Here is a 14,978-nt window from a genome sequence, read left to right on the forward strand (position 1 = left end):
GTAGGACTAATCTGATACATGGACTTGGATTGATCATGTATTTAACACTTGTCATATAGTTACCAGCTGAAGGATGATCACTAGCGTCACAGAGCAAAAGTCAAACAGCTATAAAAAATAGATCAAGCATGCCCGATTGTGTGCACATCGACATGGCTGTGACCTCTTGGCTATCACCATGACAACAATCATACTGCTCAATACTTAATTACAGTGTTTGCCAAGATTAAGTTACACCAAATGCTTGTGGGTGTATGTGTGTGCATTTATCAGTGTGATAAGTGTGACCAATGGCAGCAGAAGCCACCGGGAGCACATGCTGACTAAGGAACTACGTCACTATTTATCACCTTGACAACAGATGGGAGTGGGGCCGTGCCGCCCCCGAGAGCAACTGCAGTTCCTCCCTGCGTGTGTTCTTACAGAGAGAAATGCTAAATCTTGTGACCTCCCGTGGTGCTGCTCTGTCAGAAAACAGTAACACTAGATCGGTCCGTGCGTGTGGGGCAAGATTTTTTTTATGCATCTATATGCAGGTGGCTGTAACGCTGCATCGGACTCGGCATCAGCGTCACTAATTGGTATTTCAGGTCACCCCGATGATCTTAATGTGACACTGCAGGTAAGAAGAGGATACGGAATCAATGTGCGTCCTTGCCAGCCTTGTCAGTGCGAATCAGTTGTGAGGATTACATGACAAAGGGCATGGCAGTACACAGAGCCTGGGTTTCAATACTTTCATCCAAAGATGACAACTCACATCTACTGAGAGTTCCTGCTGAAGAAAACATCTACTGAGAGTTTATTCAATCATTTTATTTATGTTTCGATTATAACATGGAATGAGGAAAATAGCTGTATGACATAGTAATCAATCAGTGCCTGATAACTATTCTTTTGAGATGATAGAAATTTGAAAGGGCATGAAAACTTTCAGACCTGTCCTGAGTTTAGCCATGACTTTCACCCAGAGAGAGCTGGGCTCCAGCAGACCCCCTTGACTCTAAATAGGAATAAGAAAGGTATAGATAATGGATGGATGAAACCTTTCAATCAATACTGTAAAAAAAGAAAAAGCCATAAAGATCATGTCTGTCTTCTTTACGTTAACTGGGAGAAATACCGGATAACACATTCATATATCATACAGTAAACCTGGACTTTTGTGGGTTTTTATTTGAACCTCTGTGATCCCTGGGTCATTTCTTATATAACCAATAAACAAAGCATGCATCCTAACAACTCTAACTCACAGTTAAAACCTTGAGCTCTGTCCCTTTATTGCATTTACTTTTGCAGGGAAAACCTGCTCAGCAAACACACTTGCTCGCTTACTCACATGGACAATTTAGTTAAGTTAGCCTAATGTGCATGTTTTTGGGCTGCTGGAGGAAACTGAAGTACCTGGATAAAATCCACACTAGCATGAAGAGAACATGCAAACTCCACAAAGAAAGGTCTCTGCTGATATTTGAACCAGGAAGCTTCTACCTGTGAGGTAACACTTCTAACGACAAGACTCTGTGCAGTCCTGCTATATTTTTCATTACAATAATTATTTTTGAGTGGTATTTTTTTATTTATTTTTTTGTCACAGATTTGACTTCAAAACAAAACAAGAAAAAATGTTGATATGGCAGTTCAGAAGATACTCAGAATGAACAGTATAACAATAAACAACTGCACATTTGGCATTTGTCACAGTTAAAGTTTTTTAAACACTTATTTTGCTGGCAAATTACAGGTCACATGGGCAATTATTAAGTTATAACTTTCTGACTTTTCTAATGCTTCCAAATATTTATTTAAATATATGTTTCAAAATACTTGTTTTGTTCTCTCTAGTTATGCACGGTGGTTTAGTGGTTAGCACTGTTGCCTCACAGCAAGAAGGTTCCTGGTTCAACTCCCTGGCCCGGCGGGAGTCTTTCTGTGTTGAGTTTGCATGTTCTTTCTGTGCTTGCGTGAGTTCCCTCCATGTACTCGGAGGTCCAAAAACATGCATAGTGATGATTATAATTGACTGTAGGTGTGAGTGTGTCTGTGTATATATGTGACCTGTCCAGGGTGAACCCCTGCCTCTTGCCTGAAATTAACTGGGATCGGCTCCAGCAGACCCCCGTGACCCTGCAAAAGGATAAAGCGGGTATAGATAATGGATGGATGGATAGTGTTTTTTTGTTGTTTTTTTCCCAACCTCTTTATTGATTTTACAAAAAAAACAAGGCACATTATTCTAGAAGAACATTTGCATTAAAGAACACTGAGCGACCAATGAGTAAAACAAAACAAAGAACATACAGAGCGAAAAAGAAAGAAAAGGAATAAACAATGAAATAAAATAAAATAAAATAAAATAAAATAAAATAAAATAAATAAATAAATAAATAAATAAAACGCAAGTGATCAGTCAGGAAGTAGAGTATAAAGATTTTTATGAAGATGCTGAGCTTTTTGAATCAAGCAAGATTTTAAATATTTTTTGTACTGAATTATTTCGTTTAGATACGCAATAAAGATTGGATTAATTTTCAAAAAGCGACATTCATGAATAAAAAAAATGTAGCCAATATGATTAAATTATTGATTCCAAAGTCTATATTTTTGTCATCCACTTGTAAACCACTTGTAATTATGATATATAGTATATTTATACTACTATAAGTAGAGGTATGGCTATATTATAAATTATAGAGTCGTTGCAAACTATTTTTGCTCAAAGTGGATACAGATCTGTGATAGTAACAAATATTGTTACTTAGGATGTAGATAGTTTTGCTTGGTTACTTAATCTTTTATTTTTTGTTTCAATTCATTATTTTCAGGAATTCTAGTGAATGTTTTTCACCCTTTTTGAGTTGTTATTATATTATTGTAATCTTTGTATGTCTATATGTGGACCCCAGGAAGAATCTTCCCATGGTGAAGACTAATGGGGATCCTTTTTAAATAAACAAATAAATAAACAAATAAACCAAATGTAAGGCTTTCAAATGTAAGAATAAGGATGGTTTGATCATTATAGGTTATCCAGTATTGGAGGATGGATGGATAGTTATCTCAACTTTTCATTTTACGTCCCACGGTGTCATTCCACCACCTCACCAGCAGGGGGAAGCATTTCAACATTAATGCGCTTTATAACAGTTGCGGGACCTCTTTCCTCGCAGCGGAAATAGCGTCTTGTTTGTCTTCCGGATCCCCCTACGCAGTGTGCAACATGGCCAACTCAAAGCAGACTGAATACTAGCCATAACTCGTGAAAATGTCCGGTGAACTCCCCGCTGTAGGCGGCCCCGCCGCGGACTTCGTCCCCTGCGCGGTCCCGTCGTTCTCCGCGGCCGCAGAGCTGCTGTCGCTGCCCTACTCCTGCCTGGTGCGGAGCGGCCGCCGCAGACACGTGGTGCTGCCGCCCGTATACCTGCACAAGAAGAGGACCGGCATCCGCCAGGAGCTGGACGCTGAGCTGCTCAAGTTCTCCCACAGGTAGCGGCACAAACACCCCACATGCAGCTCACATGGACCCCAGCTGTCAGAGTAACAACCCCCGATCACCTCTGGTGTGTTTGTTTATCCACAACCAGAGCTGGTAGAGGAGCCAAAAATTGTACTCAAGTAAAAGTACTGTTACTTCAGAATAATATGACTCAAGTAGAAGTAAAAAGTAGTCATCCAAATCATTACTTGAGTAAAAGTAAAAAAGTACTTGGTGAAAAAACTACTCAAGTACTGAGTAACTATTGAGTAACGTCTGATTTATTTTTTAACACAGCCATTCAATAGAATAGAATAGAAGACTTTATTTATCTCCCAGAGGAGAAATTCAGTCGTGCAGCAGCCAAAACACACACACACACACACTTTATACAAAACATTTAAAATAGAAATAACCAATAAGTAGTTAAATAATAAAAAGAGGAATATAAAAAGTAGAAATAGTATGTACAAGAGAGAAAAAAAAATAGTAAACACCAAAAAAAAATGGATAATATTTTAAAAAAATTTACAAATATTTTCAAAAATACTTGAGGTATTTGAGGTATTTACTGGTTGTTTACTGTAACTCATTCAAACAGATTCAAACAGACATAAGTGCAAAATAATCATCTTCAGGCAAATTAAATCAATAAATTAAAATTAATAAAAAAATAGCTTAAATTAAAATAATCTTAAATAGTAAATAATAAAAAGTAAATTCAAGTACTTTAATAAATAAATAAAATAACAGAATAAAAAAATAAATTAAGCACAAAATTTCAAGCCTTTGTACTTTTCTTTTTTAACCAGGCAGAACTAAAACAAGCCCATGAACTCATATAAACTGTGTGTGTGTGTGTGTGTGTGTGTGTTTTTGAGTCTGTGTAAATGTGACAAAACATGTATAAACACACATTTTTCCACAGTTTCTTCTTCACAAATCTACTCAAGTAAAAAGTATAGTGATTCAAAACTACTACTCCTAAAAGTAGAGCCGTCTGGGAGTTTTGCGAGGCCCTGTGCGAAATCGCTTGGGGGGGCCCCCCAAGCCGAAAATTTTTGGTTTTTTCGGGTCGGATCGGGTGTCTAAATGCGCAATTTTAACTCTCCAATTAGCAAAATACTGGATACCTTCCCCTGCCTCATCATCATTTGACTTGCCTCGACGCGGGGCCCCACGGCTGCTTGAGACCCGGTCGGATTGGTGATTTTTCTAACAAATTTATCAAACAAGCCTTTCAGAGAGGCATTAAACTCTTCCATTTTCTTTAGTTTTTTTCCTTTTTCATCCTCTGATGGAAATTTCCTGATTCTGTCTCGTTCTCTCAACATTGTGTGACAGTTTGTTCCAACTCCACCCGTCTGGATCAGAGCAGCTTGTGTCTGCGCTTGGTCTGACACAGTTGTATTGAACAACAGACACGCGCATCATTGCACATATATTTTATTGATATGCACAGACTAGTACACATTTAGGTCTGTAATGGAATGTGACTGTTGTTATTTATAAGGGAAAAAACGAAAAAAAAAAAAATTATTTTTATTTTTTTATTTTTTTTTTTAAAACGGCCCATAGCGTGAGGCCCCTTGGGGCGCGAGGCCCCGTGCGATCGCACGGTTCGCACACCCCTTGCGGCGGCTCTGCCTAAAAGTACAACATTTCCCAAAACTTACTCAAGTAAATGTAACGGAATAAATGTAACTTGTTACTACCCACCTGCAGAACCCTGCAGAAGGGGCTGGGCAATAACATCAAGTAATGATAATGCTGCCTGGTTAAAGCTGATGCTCAGTCTGGAGCATGAAGTAGTCTTTTCATGGCTTCAACAGCCAATAATTAAAATGTAAACTCAGCCCTAAACTGAACAGGAAGTCTTACTCTTTCAAAGTCCAGCAGCTGCGGTTTGCACCAATGGTCCACCTGCATACAAGATATTGCAGTGGTCAAGGTAGGATGTTATTAAGATAAGATAATCCTTTATTACACAATGGGGAAACTCACATGTTAGCAGCAGTACACTTAACACACCCATGCAGGGAAGGGGGTAAATATATATATATATATATATATATATATATATATATATATAATTACAAGATATAGACAGTATATACATTGCGAAGGAAAAAAAAAAGCAGGTAGAATGAGTGTGAGGTAGACAGACAGATATTGCATAGATCAGTGTTTCCCAACCCTGGTCCTCGGGCCCACTGTCCTGAATGTTAGACGTTTCCCTTCATCATCACACCTGATTCTAGCTTGTCATCAAGGTCTGCACAATTCTGTTGATGACACAGCCACTTGTATCACGGTGTGTTAAAACAGGGTAGCATCTAAAACATGCAGGACAGTGTGCCTCGAGGACCAGGGTTGGGAAACACTGGCATAGATAATGCACACATGGTTATTGCACATCTTTTTATTGCACATGTTATTTATTGTCCGTTGGCTACGGAGAGCAGGCCTGGTAGTACAGTCTGATGGCAGTGGCGAGGAAGGACCTGCGATGCCTCTCACTGACGCATCGTGGGTGACGAAGCCGGTCACTGATGGAGCTCTCCAGGGCTATGACAGTCTCATGAAGGGGGTGGGAGACATTGTCCATGATGGAGGACAGTTTAGCCACCATCCTCCTCTCCCCCACCACCTCCACAGGATGGAGACTGCAGCCCAGGACAGAGCCGGCTTTCCTCACCACCTCGTCCAGTCTCTTCCTCTCTGCTGCTGCTGCTATTAAAGCGTGAATCACTATCTCCACATCATGAAGAGGGAGGCAGGCCTTGTCTTTTAGATATTAGCCCTAGCCTTTATAAAACATGTCCTCACTACAGATTACATTTAAAAGCATTATTGAAATATATCCCAAGAGTCTTGGCTGAGGAGTGAACATAAGGAGATCTCTACTCTCTACTATCACTAAAAACCAGCCTATGTGACTGTGGACCCCCAGCCAAGCTGTTTTCCTGCAACAACTTTTGTATTGCTTTATGGCACTATGTTACGCATCAGTCATGATGAAAGTAACTCCCAGAGCTGCAGTGGACCTCATGGGACTCGATCATCATGAGACATAAGAAGGAAAAGATGGAGGAGAGACGAGAGTCACAGAAGAAGACTGAATCTTGGATGGGGCCATTCATGAGATAAATGGGATTCTAGCTGTTTGCTGGACTTTTGTTGTGGCCTTATGCAGTTGGAGCTGATGTGGCTTCGATCGGTCTCTGATAGTTAGATTGAATCTAACCACTTCTTTCCCAGTGAGTTGAACTTGCTCCGTTTGTCTCTTCCAGTCTAGGTGGAGTACCATTAGCTTATGACGACATCAGGATAGTGGGCCAACGAGGAGACATTCATGATGACAGCGGCTACATCCACATGGACATTGAAGCCAGCTTTATTGTGTTTCAGCCCCAAAAAGGACAGACGCTCCTGGTAAGACTTGTGTTTTTCAGCCAGAAGACTCAGCTTATTCAGCAAACACATGTCCCGTCTTAACAGCCGGAGTATAAGGGCCCGATTTACTAAGATCCTAAATAAAGAGTACTAAATTGCGTGTGCACTGAAAAGGTTTGCGCGTGCTGTTGTTGTGTGTTTTGCGGGTGATCAACTAAGATTGCGTGCGCAATTGATAACAGGTAACAAAAAAAGAACGGCAGATGAGGTTAAAACAGAGTCGGCGGCAGAACAGATCTAATTGGGGGGCACATAATAACCAGCAATGTAAATGCTTAATATGAGTTTGCCATCAACGATCACAGCAAACCAGTTTCAATTACACAACATACTGCAAAATCTCTTTTTAATACACACACACACACACACACACAAGTGTATTGTGCACCCAAACTGCAAAAAAAAACAAAAAACAACGACGTACAGGCCACGTCTCTCCCTCCCTCGCCCTCTCCATCTCTCTCTCATACAACGCATACACATAAAGATGTGAACGGTGAATCTCCAAATTGAATTTGACAAAATTAGACAGACCCAAACATTCCACATTTGCGTAATAATAAACGCCAAGGCTGGCGCCATGAAGTCAATTAAATGCATGTCTCACCTTTAGAAGAGTTGCACATCTTAATTTTCCTATTTCACCATAGATCACACTTTGGGAAGCCTTCTTTATATTTTAGCGTTATTTCCGCGTAGATAAGAGTGAGTTTGATGCTCCTTAACAAGTTTTGTCCGCGGATCAACATCAACCCAGCTCCCCAACCCCTTGCTCCCTGATTGGCTTATTTATGGTTCCACGTCACACCAACCCAGAACCGACGGCGTAGGGTACGCGGCGACGCACACCGCACCGCGACCCTACGCCGTCGGCTACACCGTCGATTTAACGCGGAACCATAATTCAGGCGAAGCTGCAGTCTCTGCGCTGATCACTGACACACCGGGTCGGAGCGGATTTGGTCATGATGTTTAACCTGTGTTTTATGATTAATAAGCACAGGTTTTAATTAAATGTAATTTACGAAGGACGATTTCACGTTCAATAAGATAAGTAATCAATAAAATACAAAGTTTGGCACAAAGGCTTGGCCTGCTTGTGGGCGAGTGGAGGGGGGCACATTAAAAAAAGGTGGCAAGATATAAGGCGAAGAACTAAAGAAAAAGTGGCCTTTAATAAAACTTGTGCAACCATTTTTAAAATAGCATGCAGCAGAATAAAGACTCTCTCTCTGCGTGTTCTTTGATTTTGGATGTCGCCTCCTTGCCACAATAACGGCAGCAGCAGATTAGCACCTTCCTTTCGAACGTATTAAATACAGACGCAATCACAATACGCGCAATTACTTTCAGGCTTGGTAAATCTCATTGCGCGTGGTAAATGGACCAATTTGCTTCCCCTCCCAGTATTTAGAATTTCTGCCGGGTACGCCCCATATTGATTATTCATCAGGGCAAAAGTACTAACTGAATTGCGTGTGCAATTTTGCGCATTTCAGAGACGCAGTCCTCTTTGCACGCTGTTAGTAGATCAGCTGGCACTTTGGTTTGCGGGTGCTGTCAAGTTTGCACACGTTTTTACACACGCAAACCTTTAGTAAATCAGGCCCTAAGTGTTTCTAAGAACTGCTCGTATACTTCCACAGGCTAAAGTGAATAAACTGGGAGTAGGCCACGTGGGTTGCCTCGTGCATGGCTGCTTTAACGCCAGCATACCCAGGCCGAATCTGGTCTCCGTCGAGACGTGGAGGGATGCCGGGCCACAGATCGGGACGGAGCTTGAGTTTGAGGTGACTGCGCTTGACGCAGATGTTGCAGGGGTGCTGCTGATCCGAGGGCAACTGAACAGAACCAGGTAAGTTAGAGTACGTTGGCTGTGTGTTGATGCAGAGTTAATCTGGGTCTCCTCCAGTGTTTTGGAAATTGAAGACATGATTTGCTCCCTGTTGCACATCTACATGTTGTACCTGTGTGCTGCCACTTGGGGGCAGAGTCACAGATACATGGAGGCATGTAGACTGACGCTGGTCTCTCAGCTTTGCTCTCTGCAGAAACAGACATCATAGAGGACAAAAAATGGGTTTGGAACAAAGTAAAAAGCCATTTCTAAATCAAGACAGTCCAGTTTAGCGTGTGTTTGATGTGACTTGCTAACTTTTTACTTGACATTAGATTATTTTGTTGGATTTTTTGTCTTGAGTCATATTTGACTTTACAACATTACACAACAGAAAGCTACTTGGAGGCTGGTTGGATATTAAAGAGGTACATTTTACTGCTGTCTTTTTGTAGTAGTAGAGATTGTTTTTGCATGAATCTGTGCCACGTGTCCTCAACCCCTGAACTCTTTGTGTTTATGTTTTTGCCTCTTAGGGTGCAGGAGCTGCTGGCGATGGGGGAGAGCTCAGAGTCGATCGTCCCTGCAGAACTGTCAGAGCCGACCCGGGAGTCTCCTGATGACACCCCCAAAAAGAAAAAGAAAAAGAAGAAAGACAAAACCAAAGAACAGGAGGGTGAAAATGAAATGACAAGGACAACTCCCACCCAGCTGGACATCAGCGCAGCACCAGAGCTAAACGGGACAGTGGATGAGGGAAACGCTGGTGAATCTGGTGAGAAGAAGAAGAAAAAGAAGAAGAAGGAAAAGCATCTGAACGAAGAGGAGCAGCAGCAGGAGGAGGAGATGGAAGTATCTCGCTCAGAGGTTCATGGCAGCGACTCCAGCGGTTACCTTAGTGACAAGCCAAGCAAGAAGAGGAAGCGTGAAAGCAGGAATGGTTCTGTATCAGAGGCCACGCCGAAAAAATCCAAAAAGAAGAGAAAAGGTGATGTTGAGCAGTCGGTCTGAAAAAAGTGTTGGACTGAACTGTTAGTTACGGTTCTGGAGATCAGATGTGCAGGACAGCAGAGATGATGATAGATTGTGATTCCAGCTGGCTGCCTGACGGTGGAGCAAAACCGCTTCAAACGACAGTACCAGAGGACACGGGTACACAAATCCAAAAGATGTAAAGTCTGATCTAACCAGCAGTGTTATTTTATTTTATTCAGTTTTGTTTGGTTTGTTCGGTTAAAGAATGAAAAGCTGATATTCTGTTATTCTTCTGCCCTTGTTTGGTTTATTTTCCTCACGGCTCCATGCAATTCCTCAATGGTCTGGTTTAATAACCACTAAAATAAAAAGTCTAAGATTCCAACTTTCACATAATGAGAGTGTTTAGTGACGTCACTGTTATCCTCTGGTATGTGCTTTATCTACTTGGAGGAGAAAATAAACGAAACATAAATATTCTGTCCTCATTCGCTCCATCAAGGCCCTGTTGTCTGGCGTGTGTTGGTTGGTGAAGTTTGTTGTTGGCAGCGGCGTTAAAAATGTCAGAAACAGGTTTGCCTGAAAAATGTGCCGGTTTGGGGACGGCCGCACTTCAAAGTCATACAATTTTGAAGTTGATCCAGAAACTGGATCCAGGATTTTCAGCCTTGGTGAAGGAATGCAGCCTCCGCCTGCGCTGGTTTTGATATGTTGTCACAGTTTCTACTTTTTCAGTTCTGTTTTCTTTTCTTTCCCTTTTTATTTTTTTAAAATCATTAACCCCCTGATGCCTGACATAAAATTTTGATACTTACCTTTCTGAGGCCTTTGCACCACCCCTGGACCAAAACAATAATTAAAAAAAAAAAGAAATTATACAATATAAAAAATTCTGCCAAATAGGTAGAATAAATATGAAAAAATTTAATACAATTATCTAATATCAGAGGTACAAAAATGTTATTTAGAAACTATGAATGACATAATTCTGAGGGTTTTTTGTATTTCAAATTATAATATAACACTTTAAATTTGAATAATTAACTATATTTATTTCTTGGGTGTTAATGGGGTTAATGAAGGCAAGTCATAGTTGGAAATCTATGTTGCTTTGATTCAAATGATTGATGATGAATAATACTAAAGTTTGGAGTTCTTGAAGGAAATGTCTCTTTTTTTCAGCTTGTCAGCTTGTGGGTGAGACGTGAGGAAATACTGAAAGCCAGCACTAAAAAGCTTTGTGAATGTGTTTTTTTTCTTAAACCCTGCCTACACATACACACATCCCCCTGCCCTTCAGTGGGGAATCTGATTAGCTTTGAAAGTGAAGAGTTGGGCAGCTTATCAGAAGCTGACTAAAAGAGGACAGATAAGGAGCTTCAATTAACTAAGCTCATCTTTCTGTGTCCCACCCCACCGTGCCTTTCTGTCATCTGCTCAGGTTGCACCATAATGTAATGTTCCTTCAATGGTAGCGAAATTGATTTCAGCAGCGTAATTACCGTACATTCCAAAGTTGGATAACGGCAAAACAAATAAATACACTTGACACCGAAATCAAATTCTAGCCAACTGTGTAGCCAACTAGATCAACTATGATCCATTTTTCATATGAATGTTGCAACTTTGTACGAGGCACCCTTAGGTTTAAGGTAATATGTTTCTATAAAAAGTGTTCTTTGGGTTGTCAGGTTACAAGAAAAACACAGAAGGAGTCGTTAGCCAGTCTAAGCATTAAACCAGCTAGCACCCTTATTTCAAAAGAGTTGGATTTTTTTTTTTTTTTTTGTTGAATAAACTGCAAATAATTCTAATAGATCTGATCAATGAGTTGAAATTGAAAATGTGAACACATTTTTGCTTGTTTTTCTTTTGGTTTAAACATGCACTCAGTTTCAAAAAGTACGAATGGAGAAAATCAAATAAAAAATCAGATAAAAAAGGCTGATGGAACGTCTTAGTCAGGCTAAGAAAAATGTCAGGAAAGTAAGAAATAAAGTGAGCGTGTCAAAAAGGAAATGTTTTCTGGGGGAGGGGTTCACTACTCTGAGAGACCAGGGAACAAATAGTTCAACAGGTTAAGAATAACATTTGTTCATGTCTGAAAATGTCAAAGAATCTGGTCAAATCTATGAAAATGGGGCACTTCAGAAACCAACATTGCTTGGCAATGATCTTCAGGTCTTCAGATGTGCTTAAAAAAAATGTGTGAAACCCACTAACACTCTCAGGGAAGACGCCCGCTTCTTCTGGTGAGATGATGCCGGTCCTTATTCTGCATGTGTAAGAATGGTATAAAAGAGTCTAGAGCATTTTAAAATACCACCTGAACAAAGAAATGTATGAACAAATAAATGATCACTGTTACACGGTGTCCCAACTTACTTCAACGATTACCTCATGTATAAATATGCATCTACAGCTGCAGGTCAACATTTATGACTACAGACTTAAAGGCTCATCAGAACAGGGATCAGTTCATCAGTATTTATAAGGTGAATCATTTTGCAGAGTACATTTTTCTTCCCTTGGACTGTAAGGTTCTGTCTAAAGGGTGAGAGTAGTCTCAGATCACTTCCACAAATAAGTTAACGGATCAAGTTAATTCAATCAAAAAAAGAAAAAGAAAATCTAACAATTGTAGACCTCTTGAAGGCACCGTTGGTTGCCTAACATGTATGAATGAAAAGAACAAATCATTGATGAACATGCAAAGGTTTATTGATTTATTTATTGTTATTTGAAAATGATCACAGTTACTCTGCAAGTAAAAGAGATGTTAGTAAAGATGACCTTGTTGAAGGCAGGTTATCATGGAAGAGCTGTACATTCATTAAACCGTTTCTTAAATAAGCATGTTCCGTTCTCCATCTGAGATACACGAAGTTCGTTCAACACCGTTATGATAATCGTGTATTCAATCAGCCATGAAAAGTAGCACAGATTGAGCCTCGTGCTTTGCAGGACTTCATCCTTGTGAGTTGTTTCAACAGCAAAAAGAAAATGTTGAAAACATTTTAGAGCTTTACAAACAATAATTTTGAGCAGTCGAGCTGTTTTTTCTTTGTAATCCATCCTCTCCTGACCTCCCTTGTGTTATCTCTCTCATTTGGCCAGTTGTAACCCCAAAACCGGGTGCACCTCTCTTGCACCTGTACCTCCTCCCTCTGTGATCCCCCATTCATCTTGTCATCCCCCCTATCACTCCCTCCTTGTCCTGCTTTCCCTCTCATCCCTCGCCTCCCCCTCCTCCTTGTCTCCCTGATTTATCGGAGGCAGTGTGCAGTTCACACACATTCCACTTCTGACACCCTTCCCACCACCCCCTCCTACAACTGGACTCTCATATCTATGCACATTTATCTTCATGATCCTCTGATGGATAGAAAAGGAGGGAGGGTTAAAGAAATGAGACAATAGGCGTGTAGAGTGTTTGCTTGAGCCTCTGTCTGCATTGATAGGAGCGGTATCTGGCGTGTGTGTGTGTGTGTGTGTGTGTGTGTGTGTGTGCATGCGTGCGTGCGTGTGCTTATGCGTGCATAGATTGGCTCCGGATCTCTATCTCCTGAGTTAAAGTTTCCAGGCCTGGCGGCTCCTACATGAAACAGCCTGTGGAGTCTTCATGGAGAATAAACTGCGGCTTGATGCAGTTCGCCAGGTTCAGGACTCGCACACACACACAACAACTCTTGGCACAGATACACTGCTCTCTCACTCATTCACCCATGCAGACACATCCACAACCCACAATCCACAAATCCTCGTCCTTACACACCCCGCTGGCCAAGGCTAATTAGTTATGTGGTCGGCACTCTGCTCTATCCCAGAGCCCCAAATGGCAGCAGGTCATAAAACCTTAAGTGTTCCACCAGTCAGAGCTGTGCAACTGTGGCCATATATCGTCTCCACACGGCTCGGGCAGAGCTAACTCGTATCAAAGCCCGTTTATCACGAGCCAACTGACATCTATGAAATCCCTTAATGGCATTTTCAAAGGCATTTGTGAGAGGTTTTTGGCACCTCTGCTTTGCATCTCTGTTTTTTATGCTCGCTCAGGTAGGAAAATAGCCCACTCTCACGCAGAGTCAGACGGGATGGAGCATTAAAATCTTTCCCAAGAGATCAGTGTCTGCACACAAACATGTACACGTAAGCACACATGCAAACACACTAGTAACCCCAAAAGTAAACATTGCATTTGCTTGGTGAGCTGGATTCCCATAGTTAGGTTGTGTCCTTGGCACCCAACACCCACAGTCCTGCTCTCTGTAACCCTGGCGACGACAGAGGGGTTGGTCTCCAGTGACATACTTTGCTCAAGGGAATTACATTTTTTTTCTCTGTATGTCTATGTTTTTTTTTCTTTTTAATTTCACTTATCAAATTAAAACCTTTTGGATTCGTTAGTTAGTGTGTAAAGAGAGGATTGTGCTACCATCAACTGGTATTCAATTAAAGGGTTGGATTTCCTACATGTGACACAAAACCATTAGGTATGAGGCTACTTTATAGATGAATTTTTATTATTCAAACACACTCAAGAGCAGGATGTCTAGCGATAATCACCCACCCAGAGTGTGGCAACTGTCACCTCCGGACATGGTCGCCCCATCACTGCAGAGGGAAAGACTAATTACACATTTACCGCAGCCGTGTCAGTCAGTACCCTCAGGCTGAAAGAAAACCAAACACTATTGTTATGATTGAAGGAATATTTGTTTCACATGAGATGCAGTTTGTGTGGGCGTATGCTTGTGCAGTGACCAGGAGTAAAAGCCACGTAGCTTGGTATGTGATCTCCTTTGCTGCAAAGCCAATGCTTTGATCTTTAAAATTAAGCATTTTTGAAAAGCTTTAGCTGCTGTCTCTTTAAGACCTCCACCAATCAGGCTCAGTCTGCTCTGAATCATCAACTACTTTGATTCAAATGAGAATAAAGTACAAAAAGACTGCAATGTGAGGCAGCTCCGCCAACTTTATTTGAAACTTCCCACAGATTATATAGTTGCGTTACATTTTTAAGTAACATGAAGAAAACCAAGACTGCCAGCATGGCATGCAGTGCAAAAACAGCTCCTCTAGAAATAAGCCCAATGTTTCATAAATCTAGTCAAAAATAGGCTTATTTTAAGCCAGAATATTTTTTTTCTTGACTAGAATTCTTAAAACTGGTAAATAGTCTAAAACAGTCTTAAAATTCTCTTGAAAGAAGACTTTTTTCTTAGGAAAAAGGAT

The 14,978-nt window shown here is 40.9% G+C and overlaps 1 protein-coding gene across 1 annotated transcript; it reads left to right on the forward strand.

The window, feature by feature from the left end:
• Window positions 1–3,203: 3,203 nt before the first annotated feature.
• On the forward strand, window positions 3,204–12,099 carry polr1f (RNA polymerase I subunit F). The gene is made up of 4 exons (XM_061742660.1): window positions 3,204–3,486; window positions 6,769–6,910; window positions 8,578–8,786; window positions 9,305–12,099. The coding sequence occupies exons 1-4, from the start codon at window positions 3,266–3,268 to the stop codon at window positions 9,777–9,779; spliced, it is 1,047 nt and encodes a 348-aa protein (XP_061598644.1). The 5' UTR covers window positions 3,204–3,265; the 3' UTR covers window positions 9,780–12,099.
• Window positions 12,100–14,978: the final 2,879 nt, after the last annotated feature.

This window comes from Cololabis saira, chromosome 15, assembly GCF_033807715.1.
Source record: "Cololabis saira isolate AMF1-May2022 chromosome 15, fColSai1.1, whole genome shotgun sequence".
Classification (NCBI taxonomy): domain Eukaryota; kingdom Metazoa; phylum Chordata; class Actinopteri; order Beloniformes; family Belonidae; genus Cololabis; species Cololabis saira.

What these genes read in the sequence shown, in the direction of transcription:
- polr1f (XM_061742660.1), top strand. Translation starts at nt 3,266, where the DNA reads ATGTCCGGTGAACTCCCCGCTGTAGGCGGCCCCGCCGCGGACTTCGTC. An exon ending in AAAAAGGACAGACGCTCCTG is followed by an intron (nt 6,911 to 8,577) that starts GTAAGACTTGTG and finishes ATACTTCCACAG; the next exon opens with GCTAAAGTGAATAAACTGGG. An exon ending in GGGCAACTGAACAGAACCAG is followed by an intron (nt 8,787 to 9,304) that starts GTAAGTTAGAGT and finishes TTTGCCTCTTAG; the next exon opens with GGTGCAGGAGCTGCTGGCGA.